The sequence below is a fragment of the Gymnoscopelus microlampas genome, assembly GCF_963454915.1.
Source record: "Gymnoscopelus microlampas genome assembly, chromosome: 21".
NCBI lineage: Eukaryota > Metazoa > Chordata > Actinopteri > Myctophiformes > Myctophidae > Gymnoscopelus > Gymnoscopelus microlampas.
In genome coordinates this window covers 26,159,782-26,182,693 of record NC_139958.1, presented here as the reverse complement: position 1 = coordinate 26,182,693, position 22,912 = coordinate 26,159,782, and the positions used below count along the sequence as shown (strand labels likewise).

The 22,912-nt window shown below is 43.8% G+C and overlaps 1 protein-coding gene across 1 annotated transcript in view; it reads left to right on the top strand.

The window, feature by feature from the left end:
• Positions 1 to 22,912, top strand: part of LOC311038129 (breakpoint cluster region protein-like) — a 123,797-nt gene that overhangs the window by 72,777 nt on the left and 28,108 nt on the right. The window contains exons 5-8 of the mRNA XM_084047480.1: positions 3,927 to 4,034; positions 7,309 to 7,369; positions 8,254 to 8,306; positions 9,787 to 9,927. Coding sequence (XP_083903606.1) covers positions 3,927 to 4,034; positions 7,309 to 7,369; positions 8,254 to 8,306; positions 9,787 to 9,927 — 363 coding nt within the window. The remainder of the gene's footprint in view (positions 1 to 3,926; positions 4,035 to 7,308; positions 7,370 to 8,253; positions 8,307 to 9,786; positions 9,928 to 22,912) is intronic.

Sequence of the window (22,912 nt, the reverse complement as noted above, 5' to 3'; positions counted from 1 at the left end):
GGTCATGAAAAACTATCAAGAAATAATTCTCACAATCTTTCGTCCAAAGGTGGCGCTATAGCACTCAATTGAAAATGGCAACTTTGAACAGGTACAACTCATGCCCTGTTTGACCTACAGCCATGAAACTTGGATACACTGTATGCGTCTCCTCATGCTGAACAACTTTCACCCTCTGACTTTTGACCTCTGACCTTTAGATCTCCCACCATTTTGAATTATATGAAAAACATTTAAAACCTATCTCCTCCTGGGATTTTTGAGCAATCTGCACGAAACGTTTTACACATGAACTTTGGACCTATGCCGACAAACGTTTGCAAAATATTTTCCATAAGTGAAAAAATGAAGCTTTAATGAGCCAATGAATATTGCAGTTTTATGACAATTATTCATCTGCCCCTAACACATACATGCAGACTTACCATTCTTTGAAACTTTGCAGAAATGTAAAGGGCCATTCCAAATATCACTGAAACCAATCTTACTCCAATTGGTCAAACGGGGGCGCTATAGCAATTTTTTGAAAATGCAAACTTTAAACAGGCAAAGGTCATGCCTCGTTTGGCCGACAGCCATTAGACCTGCTTACACATGTGCCTTGACTAATGAGGAACACATCTATCACGTTGACCAGTAAGCACCGCCCTTAGATTGTCCGCAATCTTGAGCAGTTTGAAAAACACTTAACCCCAGGATTTTTCAGCTATTTGCGTGAAACTGTATGATCGGTGTGATCTCTTTTTTCAGAGGTTTGTCTGTTGGTGCAATAGCTTCCCGCTTGTATGTCTCACAACCTCAAGGTCACAGGTTCAAGCCTCACTTGGTGCAGACTTCATCTAAGTTGCATTTCACACAACATGACTATCAATGAATACATCTGCAATTGTTAAAGATAACATGAAATACTTAATTGAGTGTTTTTTACATACTTCATTGTGAAAATAGCTGATCTACAATCTCACAACTTTTCAAATAGCAATGAGAGTATGTTTTTTCAATGTATAACATACTTCATTGTGAAAATAGCCGATGTACAATCTGACAACTTTTAATGGTTTGTGAGCTTGTAGATCGGCTACTTTCACTAGTTTTGGTTCTGAGGAGATGTACAACTTCTCAACAGACAATATCAGCCTGGACAAAGCTATAGCACTATAGGTAGTGTTGCAGCTACCTAAGAATGCCTCACGAGGTTGCCGGTTCAAGCCTCACTTGATGCAGACTCATTTAAGTTGAATTGCAAAAAACATGACTCAATCTATTCTGTTTCCATGGCTCTCTCTCTTCAATCTATTCCGTTTCCATGTCTTTCTCTTCAATCTATTCCGTTTCCATGTCTCTCTCTCTGTCTCTTCAATCTATTCCGTTTCTATCTTCAATCTATTCCGTTTCTCTCTCTCTCTCTCTCTCTCTCTCTCTCTCTCTCTCTCTCTCTCTCTCTCTCTCTCTCTCTCTCTCTCTCTGAGGGGCGGCCATAGCTGAGTGGTTAGTGAGCCCGCCTAGGGAGCCAGAGGCTCTGGTTGCCCCAGGTATGATTCCAGGCCAGGTCAGCAAATGTGTCGATGAAATGAAATTTGTCCCTGAGCAAGACTCTTAACCCCTAATTGCTCACAGGCCCTCATTGGAAACAAGACCGCAAGGACTTTCATGAACTGACCTGTTAAAGGAATTATCATTTCTCTTTCTCTCTCCTGGCCCCGTATTATCGCTGCTTGCAGCTATATTTGTATTTGATTTTCTTTCTTTTAGCAAATTAAGTAAAGCATCTTGACGAGGGCGGATCCCTGCAAATTATTTGGCTCCTCTGAGGGTCACACAACCCCCAGGTTGAGAACCACTGTTCTAGATATTTAATTTTTCAATTATTTCTGTGCATTCCATTCCTTTGTGCAGACTTCAGATACTAATACATTCCTTCAGGAAGGCTCCGAAAAGTCTTTTTTTTATTCAGGTTTTATTCTATTATGCGTGTGTACCATTTAATGAACCTGTCAAGTGCCAGCGAACATGACTTCAAGTTCAGGTCCTTTACTGTCACTAGGCCTGTCTCAATTATTACATAATCGTCTAATCGCAATTATTTTTGCATAATCGTCATAATTGTTTCCATGTTGAAACATTTTCATGCATTTTCAAATATAAAAAAATGCGGAAATAGCAGATCTACAAGCTTACAATGTGTATTTTTAAATGTTTTAAAGTATAAGTATATGTCTTTAAGTTCTTTAACTTCTATTTAAGTTATTTGCCATATCTGCCCTGTGCAATTTTTTTTTACGAAGCCTAAAAGGCAAACAGAAATGTTATTCTTATTCATTATATTCCAATCCAATGTTCAATGCCAAAAACACAATTAAATTGTTAATCGCAATTATTTTATGACAATTAATCGTCAACTTAAATGTTGTCATCATGAAAGCCCTAACTGTCACATAATATTAGCGACAGATCTCCTCTCAACCTGGCTCTTGTTCCATTCAATCCATTAGGACCGGGAACGTATCTCCGTCATTTAAGATGGCTATTCAAAAATAGCAGATCTACAATATCATAGCGCGACACAGATGCGCTCCCGGATTGAATGGGTTAAACAGAGCGTCTATTTTTCTTTTCTAGCCCATGTGTAGTCACTGTACTTGTCCGTGCGGTCCTAAAATCTGGGATACACAGGGATGTCATATGATGCTAATGGACATTGCAGCTACGCAGACGTGGCAAATATAATTTGGCCTTTATGGATAGCATAAGAGTTGGATTTAGTTATGCAGATCTGCTTTAAGCTTGTGACTAAATGATAACTAAATTGGATCCATTGGAACACAGGTTCTTTTTCAAGAACCTGTCTTCAGACACAAGGTTTTCCTCCACCGCACCCAAAACATAAGGCAACAAACCATATGGTCACTCTTCTAACTTTTTCCTGTTTGGCTTGCATGGTCGATGAAGGCAACAAAAGTGGTTCTCAAAGTGGGGTCCGGGGACCCCCGGGGGTCCTTGAGAGGGTTCAAGGGGGTCTCCACCTAAATGATTAGTTTTGGAAACAAACGCACCATTATGGATCTGTAACTCTGAGAGTGTACAATTGGAACCTGGTTCCATTTGCACTGCATTTGAGAGGAGGAACAGTGCTGTGAGTGTGAACCAATGCTGAGCATGCAGTATGAGCAGTGAACGGTGATGTGCTTAAAAAGACCACCTAGACCAGTGGTTCTCTACCTGTTCTCTGGACCGCGAGGGTATTGCAAGTGGGCCTCCAAACAAAAGAAAAATGTGTGTGTGTGTGTGTGTTAGCTTGTTAGTGAATGAGAATGAAGGGAGATGAGTGAGGTTGAACGTGGAGAGACTGCCTGACTGCCGTGGGTATATGTATTAGTGGGTGTATGTATGTATGTATGTATTAGCCTGTTGGTTATTGAGAATGAAGGTAGATAGAGCGTGGAGACATCCTGATTGCAGTGCCTGCCTCAATTATCACGATGCTCGATACCAAACTGGGACTCCTTGAAATGAAAAGCTTGAGAACCACTGTTCTACAGTATTAATCCATTCAGACCGGGAAAGCATCTGTGTCATTTTAACATTTCTTTGGCTATTGGTAAAATATTTGACAGATGTTCGCTTAAAAATATATACCTCCAGAAGCAAAGATTTCAGTTACAAATAAATATATATATATACTGTATTCAAAGATTTGCAGAAATCAAGATTTTTCAAAAATATCAGGTCTACAAGCTTGTAGCGCGCCATGAGCTTGTATATCTGCTATTTTTGAATAGCCAAAGTATAAAATAATGGTTATAGCTCAAATCTAAAATGACACGGATGCGTTCCCGGATTTAATGGGTTAAGGACTTTTCAACAGCTGTACTTTTCAGTGATAATTGACATGTATTTCCTCTTCTTTGTTTCTTGCTGTTTGGCAGGCTAGCCAGCTGGGCGTCTATCGGGCCTTTGTGGACAACTATGAGCTGGCTGTGGAGACGGCAGAGAAGTGCTGTCAAGCCAACACGCAGTTTGCTGAAATCTCTGAGGTAAGTCGGGCATAAGAAGATCGAGACTTAAAGGGCAAGACCACTTTGGTAGAGGTTTGGGTTGTGTAGGTACCTTGCCATGATGTAACTCCAAAGGTGGACAAGAAGTCAAAAATAATTGCTCCATTGATTAGAAATTGATAATTCAAAATATGCTCCTCATTGACATACATTGTACGTTGAACCAGCTCTCAAAGTCACTCTTTTATCATGTAAACGAACGCAAACAAAGTTGATTATAGAGCATCACCAAACCCAGTACTGTTTGTTTTTTAAATAAAAATGTCAACTTCCTGTTCATATTGCCATTTTTAATAGGAATAATAACCCGGACTGGATCTGTGGATCCGGATCTTCAAATTGTAAAATCAACAGGAAGAAAAGAACATTTTCATTTAAAAAACAAACCGTACTGGGTTTGGTGATGTTCTATATTGTCTGAATTTGTTTGCATTTGTTTACGGGCTAAAAGAGTGACTTTGAGAGCTGTTTCAGCGTACAATATAAGTCAATGAGGAGCATATTTTGAATTACTGTGTAAATGAGAGTCAGGAATGCAGAGAACTAGCACTAGCACAACGAGAGAGATTACACGAGGAGGGTTGAATCATGGTTCAAGGTAATCACAGCAGTTAGGTTTTATAAGTCCTTTCATCTCCCTGAATTTGAATTTATTTCCCATTTCCCCATCAGGATATACCCTACAAGGAAGTCTTTCACTGTAGCTACTCGGGCTTTAAAACATCTGACAGAGCAATAGGCTGATGTGGATACTTTACAAGAGCAGTTCTTGCAAGTGAATTATAATGGCCTTAATACAATAGCTACCATTATTAGTGACAGTTAAATGTCAGGTACTGTATGTAGTTCGCCTTCTGAAGAAAAAGCAGCGCCTACAGTACGTAGCCAGTGTGATGGGTAAATGGTAAATGGTGCATTAACATAGCACCTTTATCCAAAGTGCTTTACAGATTGCATTACATTCACCCATCCTCAAACACATTCACACATCTGCGACGACAGAGGCCGCCGTGCAAGGCACCCAGTGGTGGAAAATAACTAAGTACATTTACTTAAGTACAATTTTGAGGTATTTGTACTTTACTTGAGTATTTCCAATTTCCAATACTTTTACTTCTACTCCACTACATCTCAGAGGCAAATATTGTACTTTTACTCCACTACATGTATTTGAAAACTTAAGTTACTTTGCAGATATGAATTATTATATTATGAATCATACATTAACCACTTGCCCTATTTTATACATACTGTAGGCTATTTGAAAATAGCCGATCTAGAAGCTCACAACGCGTCGCAATGCAGTATTGGTACTTTTACTTAAGTAAAGAATTTGAGTACTTTTTCCACCACTGAAGGCACCACATTGCTCTTCTGGAGCATTAGGGGTTAAGTGTATTGCTCAAGGACACTTTGACACAAAGCCAGGAGGAGCCATGCAGGGATTGAACCGGTAACTTCCCGATTCCCAAGCGGCCGCTCACATTTACCTCCTGAGCCACTGCTGCCCCCATTTGATTGGCTACGGTCATTCTGGCAAACAGATGTTGCGGGATGATTGGCTCACAGCAGAGCACAGTATGCACCATTAACAAGCACAGTTCAGAGAGCTGTCATTTTCACCACATTAGTAAGGAAATAGGCATGTACTACGGCATGTGTACTATGCTCATTTTCTTTTGTGATTTTAGCTCCAAATCCTCCTACTATTATTCACCCACGCAGCTTTTATTATTACACGACATTTGAATGAAACTCATTCAACTCAAAATTTTTGCCTGAACAGTACCAGGGGCAAAAAAATACGTATTTGCGTGTGTGTGTATATGTGCATGTGCGTGTGCATGTCTGCATTCAGGAGATGGGTGTTTAGGAATGAATTAATAGCAGCACGGTTGCCATGGTTTAAGCTGGTGCTTTGTGTTTTGCTAGCTGGAGGGGCCTTTTTCTTATTCTTACCCTGAAGTAATGGAGTGCACTCCATTTTAACTACTGTATACAGTAGATGAAACATGACAACATGAAATATTAATTTATCATTCCCCCAAATACAGCATTTCTAAAGCCCTGAAGGACTTGTTTTCATTCTTAAGAGACCCAGATTTTGAAGGCATTTATTTTTCATGACACAACGCTAAAAAACAATGATAGATCCAAAAGATTTAATTTAGTCCAAGTTATCGGTGTTTTTTGATTTGTGGAAGCATATATATATGTATTACATATTTAAATTCTTAGTGGGGGGGTCCATCCCTCTGCTTTTGATATCTCCCTTGGGTAATTCATTGTTATTGGCAGTGCGGATTTGTTTTCTCCTTTCTTCTGTTTAGACTGAATTAAATGCATACATTTCCTTTTGGGAACGGTAGCCTGTCTGATATGTTTGATATTTATGTTTGATAATATCACAATTTTACAATTTGATGACCACAAACTGACAAATTGAACCCTGTTTTTAACCTTATGATGTTATCATTTAGGCATATACTGTAGGAGATTGTGTCCCTTTTGTGATGACTTCTCTCACTGCTACATATACATTTCAATATCAATTTGCATCACAATAGATAGGTGTCAATGATACATGTATGCATTTAATTCATATATATAAATACAAATAAATAAAAGAGTCAGAGTGAGACACTAACTCTATGGTGAGATATATGTCCATACAGAGCCCTTGCCTTGACCTTCTTAAATCGTCATATCCATTTTGCAGCTTCCAATAAATCATCTAGTATCTTGTATGAACTTACAAGTTAACATTAAGCTTGGCGTCTAGATAAGAGACAGAGAATCCATCATGGAGAGCTGTTAATGGTCCACGTAATGATGCATGACTCTAAGGCATAGGAGTGAGATGGTTAGGAAAATGCTGCTGAGGATGGCACAATTTGGTGGGGCCTGGTATGGTTAATGATAATCGTAGGACTTTTTCACTTTATTTAACCACTGAATCCTCTATACTTAGTAAGCTTCACCTGAGTTGGCTATGTAGTTGACCCGCTCATTTTCCCTCTATACCAAATGACTTGCCGAAAATAGACGATCTACAAGCTCGCTTATGGATATCAGTGCTATTTGTGCAAATGTTCCCCCCGGAATAGGGATGCTAGGGTTCAAGTCATAATGAACTGCACTGCCTTCTGGGTTGTAGGAAACCAGTCACCCTTAGCCAAAGTAGGATTGTGTCTAGCATGTCTGTTTCCCCCTCACTTCTAGGCTACTCATCATATCAACTTCTTTCTTTCAGAACCTGAAGGTTAGGAGCACTAAGGATTGTAAGGATCAGTCTGTCAAGAACTCTCTGGAGAGTAAGCCACCTTTTGTTCTATCACATTAACAAAATAAATGGCTAATTGTGTCACAGTAATTAGCATCAACCACGGCAAATCCAATATTGTAAGCCATAATCGTTGAAAATGTATTGGGTCCGGGCTTTAGCACAAGTTAAAGGACCATATGCCATTGTAATTGTTTGACTACGCCTCATGTTATAGTTTACATTACTGCTGACGAAAAAACAACATCTAAGGTTATTACTAAATAAATATCAAGTTTATTCCCATATCCTATGAAAATGAATGGAAATCCATTTTTGTGAGGGATACATTGCTGATTTTGTTTTGTTTATTTTAGCCTCTATATGAAGTATACTGTGATTTGTAGTCAATTGTTAAAATATGCAGTACGACCTGGAGTAAAATCTTTCTAAAACGATGTTTTTCTAAAATTCTATTTTATGTCTATTAGTCTTTTATATATTTTTGAGTGGTGTCAACCACTCCTATATCTGACTTTGTCCGTGTGTCCGTCCGTATGTATGTATGTCCAATAAACAAACATTGATGACAACATCAATACGGGGCTCGTCAAAGGCACCACTCTCTTCACACAGGGTGTGATTTTTTTAGTATGAAACGTAATTTAAACCCAATATGCATTCAATAAAATATTAGACCTATGGATTTGTGATGGCGTCAAACGCATCAACAATGTGTTGACATTGTGTGGGCATTTCAGCCTTTTGTGAAGGCTCTAAATACACAGAATACTCAGGTAATCAGGTATTCCTTGCCACACTTTAATGTATATGACTCCTCATATCAGAAGAATAGGACAATAGTACTCAAAATCAGCAACGTATCCCTCACAATAATTCAGAAACAAACATGAATTATTTCTTGCCTCTCCATAGCTTTGCTGTATAAACCAGTGGACAGAGTCACTCGCAGCACACTGGTGTTACATGTGAGTATGAGCAAGCACTGCAGTAATGCTAATGCTACTCTTTATACAACAGTTGTCTAGTTCCTGATCACCTCGTCTCTTCTCTATTATCCATAGAATGCGAAAGTAGTTTCACCCACGCACGTGTTTAGTCACCACCACAATTGTCATAGTAAAATGCTTAACGCTTTATGTTCTGTGTATATTTCACAAATTATCATTTGGGCTTTTTGCGTTTGTTTTTGAGATAATTATGTTTTTGCATTGCCTCAATTAACCCATTAAAACTGAGTCATTTTAGATTTTGGCATTGGCTATTCAAAGATAGCAGATATACAAGCTCACAGCGCATCACTTCGTGCCGCGCTGTGAGCTTGTATATTGCTATTTTTGATAATTTTTGAAAAGTCTTGAGTGTTTGAAAAATGTTGAATAAGTTTGAATTACAAAAAAGTTTGAGAACTGCTGATTTGTAGAATCGGCCTCAGATCTTAATGAGTTAAGCATGTATTTGATTAATATGTCTGTTACAGTACTGGTTCTCAGTGGGGACCCCCTGGAATCCCCTCAAGCACATCTTGGGGTTTCTGGAACCCACACTGAGAACCAGTGCTGTAACAGAACCAGCTAAATTATTGATCAGAACTAAATGGATACTTACTGTTCTGTTGAGTGTACAAATGGAACCAAATAGACCATTTGGTTCCATTTGTTTAATCTCTGAGTTAATTAGCACTGAGGATTTCACAGTGTACTGTAGATTGGGTCCCACGGCTAAAAAATCATATAAAAAAAGGCGTCCGTGGTGGCGTGGCCTAATCATAGACTGTAAAAAATGAATGGACAAAGCCACTCCCCTGCTTTCTGCAGACCGAAAATGAAGCCGATAGTTCAGGTACGTGTATCCTCCCATCTTTAATATATACAGTTGGCCACGCCGGAACTCAAACGCTATTGGTTGAGACCAGACATGTGACCAGGGAACCGGAAAACAACCCCCAAAGAATGCTATTGGTTGGGTAGCTTGTCAATCAAGAGCGGGGCGGGGAATGAATGCTATTGGTTGTGTAGGTTGTCAATCAAATCATCCCGCCCCTCCTGGAGCATAGCCTACTTTATCGTCAATTTTAGAATAAATGGGACCATAATTTAGCAAAACGCATATCCTGATGATTGAAAGGAGACTTTAAACTAGCGACTGGAAGCATATAGAATTTATGACAATTTTTATTACGGTAAGAACATTTTGTCTAAAGTTTGTCAAAAAACCCATTCACTTGCGTTAAAATAAATTCTTTCTGACACCGCAGGTCGGCGCAGGGTAAAACAGTGCCACACTCTGGCCATTCATAAGCTTACGTGTTGGGCTCATCGTAAATATTCAAGCCTTGGCCCCTGCGTATCAAACTGGGGGTCTTTGAGATTAAAAAGATTCACTCTGAACACAGAAAACTACTCGCAACTGAAGAAGTGTATACGTGTGTGCTGTGCTGTGCTGTAGGATCTGGTGAAACACACGCCCTCCAGCCACCCCGACCACCCCCTACTGCAGGATGCACTGAGGATCTCTCAGAACTTCCTTTCCAGCATCAATGAGGAGACAACACCTCGCCGCCAGTCCATGACTGTCAAAAAGGGAGAGGTAAGGAGTCTAACATCTAATATTTAACCACCTCTGGTGTGCAAAAAAGGTAAAACATGTGGGGCCCTATCTTAGCCAAAAGTGACTATAGACACTATTTTGGGATTTAGCATTACGCAAGGGGCGTTCCTGTGCAAAAGTTGCTATCTTCTGACACCAGTCTTATCCCTATAACACCTGCAGTACCCGTACGGCTAAGGCTAACGGGTAAGGCTAACGGGTAAGGCGTTGCCCAAGATAGGACCCATTGTGTACAGTAGTAAATGTTCAGAACAACAAAGCACGAAAACAAAATTCCCCATAATGTATAGATGACATATACTGTACAAATTAGCCTACCGTCCAAACATTATATGAACTAGACGATACCCGGTGAAAGGCGCAGGTGAAAGTAGTTGCAAAGTTGGGGTTAATGCACGTCCTGTCGCGCGGTTTCTCTCCCGCGCGCGTCCCGTTGTGGCGCCCCCCCCCCCCCTCCTCCCCGTCGTGGCTTCCCCCCCTCCTCCCCGTCGTGGCTTCCCACCTCCTCCCCCCCGTGGGTCGTGTTGCGTCACCCCTCCCCACGGGCGTATATATCCTATTATAATTCTAGTAAGCTCACGGTGGTGGTTGGTGGTAGGGTGGACTCTTGATCAAACTGCGCATGCGTCGTTGCCAGGTTTCGTTGCCAGGTTTCGCGAGAGAAACAAGCAGCAAGATCTATGAAAACGAGGCCAAACCAAACGAACCCTATACCACCAACATTGGCCCTACAGCGCTTACAGTACGCCGACATGGCAACACCCAGACCCCGCCCACTCTCTGACTACGTCTACAATTCTTTCTGTGGAAAGTAAACACATGACCAGACGGCCCGGGCCGGGCGAGTAACATGCCTACGCCATTCTCCGTGCTGATATATATATATATATATATATACGCCCGTGGGGAGGGGTGACCGCGGGCCGGGGGGGGGGGACGCGCGGGGACGTGCGCGGCGGAGAAACCGCGCGACAGGACGTGCATTAACCCCAAATTTGCAACTGGGTAGCGTTAGCAATTAGCATGCTACGGCTAACAGCTACGTTAAACATCTTATCAACAACCTGTATGAACGTTCTTCCAGTCGTTCCTTCACAATAAAGGTTGCATCATCAACTCACAACGCGTCGCCATGCGTTGTGAAAATAGCTGATCTACAAGCTCACAACGCCTCGCGATGCGTTGTGAAAATAGGGAGATGGGGAGAGAGAGAGAGAGGGACGGAGAGAATACTCAAATACCTTGAGTAAAAATACTTCAGAGTACTCAACATGAGTACAAATACTTAAAAGTACTGAAAAGTTGAAAAAAAGAGTAAAAACACTTAAAGATTGATGAATACACTACACATACCTAAAAGTTGATAAGAACAGTAAAAATACTTAAAAATCTGTAAAAAAACTTTAAAGCTAATAAAGTCATTAAAAACACTTTCAAGAAAATACATTGAGTAACAATACTTAAGAGTACTTCAAATGAGTAAATACTACTACTACAAATACTCTTTTAGTACCGCCTCTTTTAGTACCGCCTCAATACCAGCTTCAATGCATTACTGAAATTACATTTATATGAAATACATCACAACACCCTCCTATAATATTAAAAAAACAGGCGAAGGGGTCCGCCATGTTCCACAGGGGTGCGCGGGGACCCCCAGGAAAATAAAAAAGAAATGTTGCTTTTTTTTCTTTTTTCTTTTTCACTTTTGGATTTTTTTGTCCCACGCTTTTGGTACCCCAAAATAGGGGGGCGCCACGACGGGGCGCGCGCGGGGGAGAAACCGCGCGACAGGACGTGCATTAACCCCAACTTTGCAACTACTTTCGCCTGCGCCCTTCACCGGGTATGGTCTAGTATTGTGGCAACCCAGGGGAATACAGGTGAGATTCACAATAAAACAAGAGGCTCAGAGTCAGATGGCTTGTTAAATTAAATGGTCTTTTATTCAAACGATTAGGGGAAAGGGGAATTGGGGCAAAAGTAACTTAGGAATCCTCCCGTCCGGGGCTTGGGCCTGTACATGCACTACACACAGGTGGGGGCTCCACAATCCTGGGGGGTAAACAGAGAGAGAGCAGTGACTATATGTTTCAGGGTTCAGTAGGTTTGGAGCTCAGTCGGCCTAGGGGGGAGGGAGAGAGAGAAACGAGGTGAGCGACCAGAGTATAAGTACATCCAAGGTGGTTCCAAGTGTTGGAGTTAGGTCTTGTACTCACTTGCAAGATGTCCTTCCTACTCGCTTCCATGTGGAACAGAGTGACGTGGCCTGCTTCCTCATTCCTCCAAACTGACTCTCCAGCCGGCTTGTGAGCCGGCTATTTAAAGGCTCCCCTTGATTGCCTGACTGGCTGCAGGTGCGTCCATTGCCAGGCTCCCATTGGCTGCAATACCTGGACAGGATAATACACTCCACCTACCACCTCCCCCAGCCTGAGCTTGGGGACCCGCCCTCTCTGTGGACTAGGCCTGGCTGTTTCCCCTGGTCTGCCACACACCCTCCCTTCCAGCTCCAGGCAGAGGCTAGGAGCGTCAACAAACCCACAGGTCTCATCCCTCCTGGACAGGGCGTCTGCGTTTCCATGGGCCTTGCCCGACCTGTGCTCAACAGTGAAATTAAAATTTTGCAAATCTAAGAACCACCGTGTCACTCTCGCATTATGGTCTTTGGCTGTCGACATCCATTTTAATGGTGCATGGTCTGTCACCAGTGTGAATTTCCGGCCCAGAAGATAGTACCGCAATTTGTGTAAAGCCCACTTAATTGCTAAACACTCTTTTTCTACGGTGGAATAATTCAGTTCGTGTTTCTGCAATTTACGACTTATATAGACAACTGGGTGTTCCTCACCAACCTGGACCTGAGACAGTACAGCTCCCACCCCTGTCCCTGAGGTGTCGGCGTGCACAACGAAGGGTTCCTTAAAGTTAGGCGTCTTCAGAACGGGCTCCATGCATAGGGCCTTCTGGAGGGTGGCAAACGCTTCCTCGGCTTCGGCAGTCCAGACCACATGATTTGGGAGGCTCTTCTTGGTCATCTCATTTAGAGGTGCTGCAATGGTAGCAAAGTGAGGCACAAAGGACTGATAATAGCCAATTAGGCCCAAGAATGTTTTTACCTGACGCTTAGTGGCTGGTTTAGGCCAACTTTTTACCGCCTCCACCTTCCGGAGCTGTGGTTTCACATCGCCTCTTCCTATCGTGTAGCCCAGATATTGGGCCTCCTCTAGGCCCAGGTGGCATTTTTTGGGATTGGCCGTCAGGCCCGCTCGCCGCAGGGCTCCCAGGACAGCTCTCAGTTGGCCTAGATGGGAAGTCCAATCAGAGCTATAGATGACTATATCATCCAAGTAGGCTGCAGCATACTCACGATGGGGCCGTAGGATTCGGTCCATCATTCGCTGGAACGTAGCTGGTGCCCCATGGACCCCAAACGGCAGAACCCTGTAGTGGTACAGACCATCAGGGGTGGAAAAGGCCGTCTTCTCCATGGCGGCCTCAGTGAGGGGCACCTGCCAGTATCCTTTGGTGAGGTCAAGGGTAGATATGAAGCGGGCGGGGCCTAACCGCTCAATAAGCTCGTCCACCCTGGGCATAGGGTAGGCGTCAAAATTGGAGATTTCATTTAGTTTTCTAAAGTCGTTGCAGAACCTCTCAGTGCCATCTGGCTTTGGAACTAGAACAATAGGGCTTGACCAGGCGCTGTGTGATTCCTCAATCACCCCTAATTCCAACATCTTCTTTACCTCCTCTCTGATGGTCTCCCTCTTAGCCTCCGGGATCCGATAAGGCCGGAGCCTCACCTTCATTCCTGGCTTGGTGACAATGTCATGTTGTATCACATCGGTGCGTCCAGGCAGGTCGGAGAACACATCTCTAAACTGGCCAGACAGCTCTACCAGATCTTGTCGGTGGGCCGGGGCCAGTTGGGGGCCTAGAGGTACCTGTGAGGGGACAGGGTCTGGGGTTCCTGCAAGGAATGAGGTTATCGGAATACAATCAGGGGGGTGCCATTTTTTAAGGAGGTTTACATGATAAATCTGGCAGGACTTTCTCCTCCCGGGCTGTCTCACTTTGTAGTTGACCTCACCGACCTTCTCTACTACCTCATAGGGCCCATGCCACTTAGCGAGGAACTTGCATTCGGCCGTTGGGACAAGGACGAGGACAAGTTCCCCAGGCTGGAACTCCCGTATTTGGGCGTTCCGGTTGTAGACACGGGCTTGGGCCTGTTGTGCCTGCAGCATATGTTCCCGCACAAGTGGCCAGATCTTACCCATCCGCTCCTGCATCTGGTCAACATACTCTATAACGGAGTGATGAGGTGATGGTTGTTGTTCCCAGGCCTCTCTGGCCAGATCCAGCATGCCCCTGGGTCTCCGTCCGTACAGCAATTCGAATGGGGAAAACCCTGTGGATGCCTGGGGAACCTCTCGGATAGAAAACAACACATAAGGCATTAGCTGGTCCCAATTTTTCCCATCAGCATCAACCACCTTCCTCAGCATCTGTTTTAGGGTTTTATTAAAACGTTCAACGAGACCATCAGTCTGCGGGTGGTAGACTGATGTTCTTAACTGGCTCACCTTCAACAACTTGCACATCTCCTTCATCATCCGCGACATGAAACAACTCCCCTGGTCAGTGAGGACCTCTTTTGCAATGCCAACCCGACTGAAGAGGAGGAACATCTCCTTGGCCACTGCCTTAGCATTCGCCGACCGCAGCGGGACGGCCTCCGGGTAGCGAGTGGCATAGTCCATGATGACCAGGATATAACGATGTCCCTTACTGGACTTTGGCAGGGGACCTATTATATCCATGGCTATTCTCTGGAAGGGCGTGTCAATTATGGGTAAAGGGATCAAGGGATTTCGATATTGTACCTTTGGGGCCGTTTTCTGGCACTCTGCACAGCTTCTGCAATAATCCTGGACCGCCCTCTTTACACCTGGCCAGTAAAAGCGGCCCAAGATTCTATCATAGGTTTTTTCCACCACCAAATGCGCCCCCAACAGATGTGAATGTGCCAGATACAATACTTTTGGAACATAACGTTTTGGCACGAGCAATTGTTCCACAATGTCAGTCCCCCCCTTAACCACCCTGTACACCAGTCCATTTTTTACAGCAAAATGTGGAAAAGTGACAACACTCACCCCTTCCACACGTTTCCCCTCTAGCACGGCCACGTTTCGCCTGGCCTGCTCCAGGTTCGGATCCTCGAGCTGGGCCGTCCCAAACTGCCCATGGCGGACCCCTGGTTCTTCTTCCGCCAGGGGGAACTCTGAGAACGCTTCCGCAAAGTTGTCATCGGACGAGGAGATGTCGGGCCCTGTGTCCTCCCTCCCTGGGGTCTCTGCTGGTGCGTGAGCCTCTTCATCTGTCTCGGATCCAGCTGACAGGGGGCCAGTGGACGGAGCGGCACAGGCATACATCCGCTTTACTTTAGTCGGGGGGCGGGGCTTTCTCTTCTTACTACTTCTCTTGTGGTCGACAGTCTTCTGGCCCCACAACCGCCAGAAAATGGGGCAGTCCCGCCCGATCAGCACTGGAACTGGCAGTTTGTCGACCACTCCGGCCCAGACCTCAAAGGAACCTCTGGTGGTCTGTATCTTGATGTGGGTGGTGGGATAATTCCGGGTCTCTCCATGGACACAGGAGACGGGAATAGAGGGCCCCAGGACGCCGGTCACCAGTTCGGGCCGGAGGAGGGTTACGTAACTTCCGGAGTCCAACAAGGCTTCGGCATCCCGGTCCCCTATTTTAACGGGGAGCCTGGGGGCCTCTGTGCCCTCATGGGCCCAGCAAGTGGTGAGGTAGCTACCGCCCTTCTGTGGTGGATCCGGTGGGCCCTCCGTAGGCATGGACTCCTCATTCCCAGGACAATTCCATGACAAATGGCCCTCCTGGCCACAGGTGAAGCACCTTCGACGATCTCGAGATGCCGGAGGGGGCCGTGGTGGTGGTGCCCGGGGTGCACCCGCCCGGGTGGTATGGGTCTGGGTTGGGGCCTCCATGTCATACTTCCTCGGTTGAGGTTTATCTCCCCTGGGGTCAGAACGGGCCGGGCGCGGATTCTCCAGCCGACTGCTCCGCATCAGCTCCACTGTGACCTGGTGGTTTTCAAGTAACGCTATCAGCGCGTCCACGGTCTCCGGGCAGCTTTGAGCGGCGTGTCGTTTGGCATCTGCTGGTAGCGCTCTAGTGCACCGGTCCAGCACGATTCGATCCAAGGCTGGGGGTCCATCCCCCATAACCAACCAGGCCCGGGTCAGGCGCATCAGGGCGGCAACCTGCGACCGAACCGGGGCGGTGGAGTCGTAGGTCCACGTATGGAACCGTTGAGCTCTGGATTGGAGGTTGTGCCCATAGTGGGCTGAGATGGCCTCCTTCAATTTATCATAGTCATTCACGTCGGTGAGCGCGAGGTCCCGACAGGCCTTCTGTGCTTCTCCTGTCAAGAAAGGGGCCAGCAGGCCTGCCCACCGCGCCTCCGGCCACTGCTCTCTCTCTGCGGTTCTCTCAAAAACTTCAAGGTACGCCTCAATGTCGTCATCGGCAGTCTGTTTAGTGAGCACCTTGCTAGGTTCAGTAAGCTTCTCTGCCTTAGTCAAATGTTTGCCCAGCTTCGTCATAGCGTCTTGTAAGGCCTCTAGGCCCTTAGCCTGCTGGACCTGGTTCTGGATAAGCTGGGTTAAGGCGTTTTCCATTACGCCGCGTGTCTCACTCACGAGTACTTATTTTATTGTGAATCTGTATCGCCGGACCGAGGGTACCCGTGTTCTCCACCAAGATGTGGCAACCCAGGGGAATACAGGTGAGATTCACAATAAAACAAGAGGCTCAGAGTCAGATGGCTTGTTAAATTAAATGGTCTTTTATTCAAACGATTAGGGGAAAGGGGAATTGGGGCAAAAGTAACTTAGGAATCCTCCCGTCCGGGGCTTGGGCCTGTACATGCACTACACACAGGTGGGGGCTCCACAATCCTGGGGGGTAAACAGAGAGAGAGCAGTGACTATATGTTTCAGGGTTCAGTAGGTTTGGAGCTCAGTCGGCCTAGGGGGGAGGGAGAGAGAGAAACGAGGTGAGCGACCAGAGTATAAGTACATCCAAGGTGGTTCCAAGTGTTGGAGTTAGGTCTTGTACTCACTTGCAAGATGTCCTTCCTACTCGCTTCCATGTGGAACAGAGTGACGTGGCCTGCTTCCTCATTCCTCCAAACTGACTCTCCAGCCGGCTTGTGAGCCGGCTATTTAAAGGCTCCCCTTGATTGCCTGACTGGCTGCAGGTGCGTCCATTGCCAGGCTCCCATTGGCTGCAATACCTGGACAGGATAATACACTCCACCTACCACCTCCCCCAGCCTGAGCTTGGGGACCCGCCCTCTCTGTGGACATAATTGTGCTGAGAGTGGGCGGGGTCTCGGTGTTGTCATGTCGGCGTACTTTAAGCGCTGTAGGGCCAATGTTGGTGGTATAGGGTTCGTTGGTTTGGTCTCGTTTTCATAGACCTTGCTGCTTGTTTCTCTCGCGAAACCTGGCAACGACGCATGCGCAGTTTGATCAAGAGTCCCCCAAACCAAGACACCACCACCACCACCGTGAGGTTACTAGAATTATAGTAGGATGAGCGACAACATTGAGCCTGGATCTACATTAATAATACAGCATAGAGCCAGCTACACACACAGCTAGGTAGCTTAGCTGCTACATGTACTGCTGTGCTCTATGTAGTTCTAGCTTGTAGCTTAGCGTGCAACATTTTAAATTGCTAAAACCAGGGACAGATGCTTTTAAAAATTCTCCTCTGTTTTTCTCTCGCTTTCTCTCTGATGGATTGCGAACCCCCATCTCCTAGGACACTTACGCACGCACGCACACACACACACAGACACACGCACACACACACACACACACACACACACACACACACACACACACATACACACCCGCCATCACTCTCACCCCCGGAGATGACTAGTCGCACATGAATGGCTGTCATTTGATTGACACCTTGCGTGACACTGGCGTACATAATGCCTTGTAATGAGCCAGTATTCCTCTCTAACTGGAAGATTCCAAATTAATTATTCATAAATGAAGGATGGGGGCGGGCCCTAATCATTCTTCTGTGCCCAGAGGGTCATTACTGCATCCTCCCCATACACTGCCAGCATTGTATGTTGTCGGGCAGAAACCTCATATCTCCATATTTATTTTTTGGGGGTTTTGGGAGTGAATGAATGTCCTACTCCATCATGCTACACTATCACACAAAAGTAGCAAAAATAGCCGATCTACAAACTCTCAACAACGCGTTGTGAGCTTGTAGATGGGCTATTTTTGAAAAAAAGACCTTGTGACTAAATAATAACAACACTAGATCCATTGGAACACTTTTATCAGTTTCTTGAAAAAGTAACGATTTTGGACTTACAAGGTACCCGGCCGGACAGCGACTATATTCTATTACTCCCTCTCTTATTCACTGTTTTTCTTTCTCTCTAACTATTATGCAGACACACACACCTGCCTGCCCTGCCCTCCTATCCCCATAGGACCCATTTGCAGCCTGGTCTGCCCAAATCCCACCCCCACCCCCCACCCCCACCGCTCTCTCACACGCACGCACGCACGCACGCACGCACGCACGCACACACACACACACAACTGATAATCAAATATTGATAATGGATACATGAAAGCAGCACATGGAAATCGATGGGGCTCATTATGGTGTGCCAGTGTGCTGTATGAGCATGCTTGAAGCTTTGTCTGCATTATAGGGACTAATACTTTGCTGTAGCTGAGCATTGTCGTGCCCATAGCCAATTCATTGTGGCCCTCTCATCAGTTTATTGTTAATTTTGACGGCGCTGTATTGCTACATTTTGTTGTGGTTTTTAAAAAAAAATCTAAACCATTAAGTAATTGAATCAAAAGCTTGCTTTGATTTTAACTAATATTTAGTAGATATGATGGTAAGAACAGTATTACTGATTACAGACTGAATATAACAAATTTAAATGGACTACACCATGAATTTAAAAAAATATATATAGTTAATATCATATTGTTTATGTCCCTCAAACGTTTTTCAAATCAAGCCTCAGATATACTCATTCCAACTAACTTCTCACCTGCAGTACCACATTGTCCTGTTTGGCACGGGGCGCTATTGAGCCAGTTTGTATGCATGTTATATCCTGGTTCTGTGTTGAAAAAGTAAAAAAATAAAAATAAGAAAAAAATAGAAACACATTTTTTTGGGGGGTTGGAACTAAAAAATGGGAGGGATTGTACCCTGACGTGACGTCACGTCAGGGACCAAATCAGTTTGGCCTGTTTTGAGACCAATTTACAGAAAACCCCAGATTTGCTGTGAAAGCCTGAGTGTTCAAACTGGGGTATTTTTGGGGATAGAAGAGAGGTAGGGGAGACCAAAAACACACATAAAAGAAGAAAAAGTTAAAATTCATGGTGTAGTCCCTTTAAGATAATATAGTTTTTTCTTCATTTATGTTGACAAATTTGCCCCTAGTGCCTCTCATAATGAGCGACAAATGACTAAGTGAACAGATGAGGGTGTTGATTTTAGATAAGATATCTTAAAACACATAGCAGCATCAACAAAGAAATACAGATAGAGCAACATTATACCATAAACTCTTAGTCCGTCACAGTCAAGTCATCATATTCTGTCAAAAGAAAACATCCATAATACGTCCAATAAATCTTAAGAAAAAAAAGTCTTGAATATAACATTTTTACAATATTGTAAATCTAACAAACGACTGTATATGCTTTAGGTAATGGTCAGCACTAATGCCAAGTATACCATCAGTCGTGGCCAGTGGGATAAACATGCCAGATCACCAGTGGTCCTTTAACTTTAGAAATTCAATGGAGTCTGGATAGGACTCCCAAGCCCTCATTCCTACATGTACATACTATATATAGAGCCATACATTAGCCTGTAACCTGTAGTATTCTTAGTGAAGTCGTGCATGAGCATGGTGGTACAAGTGACCCCCAGGGGCCATGGCTTGGCCAGATGGAGGGAACAAACAGAAGCTGCTTAATTAAAATGCAAATGAGGCTGCTGTCAGAATCTGAGTCCACCTCCCTTCCCTTTTTCTGATGCTCTGCGTGCCACTGGGAGAGATGTGCTCCTGATGCGAGGGCGCACATGTGTTACAGTATATACTGTAATCAGTGGTGGAAAAAGAACTGAAATGTTTTACTTAAGTAAAAGTATCAATACTGCAATATAGAAATACTCTGTTACAAGTACAAAGTCCAGAATTAAACATTTACTAAAGTAAAAGTATGAAAGTATTGGCATCAAAATGTACTTAAAGTACCAAAAGTACAAGTACTAAAATATTTGAAAATAGCAGATGTATAAAATAGGTCTAAAGTGTTTGTACTTAAGTACAGTACTTAAGTAAATGTACTTAGTTACTTTCCACCACTGCAGTATATACTGTAATAGCAATTAGAGGTGCAACAGTTAATCAAACTAATTGTTTTAATCGATTTAAGTTTAAGTGATTATAAAAGAAATCACCAATTTTTCATAACATCATAAATTGTATTCATGTTTTCTTTTTTAAAATGCAGTAGCAAAACAGCACCTCACAACCTCACATGACGCATTGAGCGCCGCAAGGCAATGCGTTGTGATTTTGTAGATCTCTCAATAGCAATAGCAATACATAGTACAAACAAATATGCACCTACAGTATCTCTCTCTCTCACACACACAAAAATACTTACTCATACACAAACATACACATGCACAGATAAAGTATCACCACATGATTTCATGCAGAAACAAAACATGCAGTCACATTTTCACCCGCATACGTGCACCTACAGTAGTATGCATTATACAAGCCCATGCTGCATATGCGCACTCATTGCAGTGCAATGCACATTGCGTATTTGTTTGCCCCACTCACCCTTTTATGCAGATGTGTGCGAACTGTGAATGCTGAGAGCACAGATGCTCCTCAAAGCATGCACTCTAAAAATAGATATAGATCTTTTGTAAATTGATGCAATTTCGCACGCACGCACGCACGTACGCACACACACTCACTCACACACAAACATGCCTCCAGGAAGGCCCTTCAAGGAGTTGGTCAATATTTAATCGGCGTTGTCAGCGTCCTCAGCCTCATGTCTCCTTCTACAGCAGTGCTGGTGTTCTAGTCAGCGCTTATGAGAGATGGTCAAAGCCATATTGTGCCTAGTGGCTGCTCTGCATTTTGCCATCTTATGTGCAGAGATCGCTGGTTTGATAAAGGAGACGTGTTGTCAGTTTTATCAGACTGCTCTATTAGCCACTTAAACCCTCTAGTCTTAGTAAACTTGACCTGAGTACTTGGTCGGTTCTTTTCCCCCCTGTACTCCAAATCTGCTGATCTAAAATCTCATAGATCTGCTATTTTGGGTGAATGTTCACCCAGACTATGGATGCTAGGGTCCAAGTGGTTAAAGAACATAGTGGGCCTCAACTGGAATCCAATTTTCTGTATCCAAAATGCACAAAAAAAACGAATAGAAAGAACATCAGCATATATTCACTAATTGTCAGTCAAAGTAGTCTGTTTCAGATTCAGAACATTCCGAACATGAGGGCATTAATACTGTGTAGCTACAGCATCTTGCTTTACTCAGTCTGTACAGCTCATATTGTGGAATGCTAAAGGGATATTCATACAGTCTTAACTCTCCCTGGATATAGTCTAATTCTCAATTATAACTTGATTTAGCAGGGAATAGACAGATTTGAGTGTGTTCAGTGTGTGGGTGGCCAACCTTGTTTTATTCCAACAGAATGGTATTCCCATACACTTTACTGCTAGGGGCTTGTAAACCCCAAATCTATTTGCTTCCCTCCCTTTAACTTATCTATTTATCATGGGATCAATGCATAGAGCCTTAACACTAGAAGAAGATTAAAGGTACTGGGAAATTTATTTGAAAAGTAGTTGAAGTTGGGTATCGTCGCTGTCGGGTGGAACCCTTGTATGTTCAAAACGGTTACTTTTCAGGAAATGCAAAAAATAACCTTGTCATCTTGATGGAGTTTAACTGAGTCCACCTATTTAGACTGTTCTAAATATTATGTTAGTATTGTTACTGATGTTAGCTGGCCATTACAGTTAACTATCAACTCAAGATCCAGTTTTCTTCTCTTGCATGTCGCTGATGCTGGTCTGATATTTTTATAATTTGTGTTTTTCGGACTTAGTATTTGTCTCTTTCTTCCTCTTTTTAAATTCTCATATTGTGACGTACACTGGAACCTTGGTTTAAAAAGGTGGTACATAAACAAGGCAACCTAGAAACCATTCGTGCAAAAATCACTATGTATTCCAGTCTATACCAGCTATATTCTGCAGCATAAGCATTGCAATGGCCACCATCAGGCGTCATTTGGTACCATCACTGAAATGTTGTTAGTGTTGGTGAATAGTCAATGTGCTTTTTGGATTATAATGAATTCTAATAATCCAGATTTATCTGCAGTATTATTGTATTTTCGGTTTGATAATCCATTCCCATCTTGGAATCTGCTGCAGCCTGGGACCGATCTCCTTGGGAGCTATTAGCTAATTGGATCACTCCCCAGACAGCGCCAAAGCAGGACCAACATGATCCAGGGCCTGATTTGATCATGTGTCTGGATTAGAATGAAAGCATCTGTAAATGTGTGCCTGTATGGCTTTACCATTTGGTCTATGACACCATGCACCATGGGCAAAATAAATTGGTTACTTTCAATACATGTATACATGTATAAAATGGAATTTCCTTTCAGAGCATTCTGCGTCAAACATAGAAGAGGAAATATAAGCAGGTGGCTGTGAACACAGGAGTAGTGTGCTTATACCGTACTATGCTATTCTATATACTTCATATCTGTGTCTCAATATGTCCGATTGTCC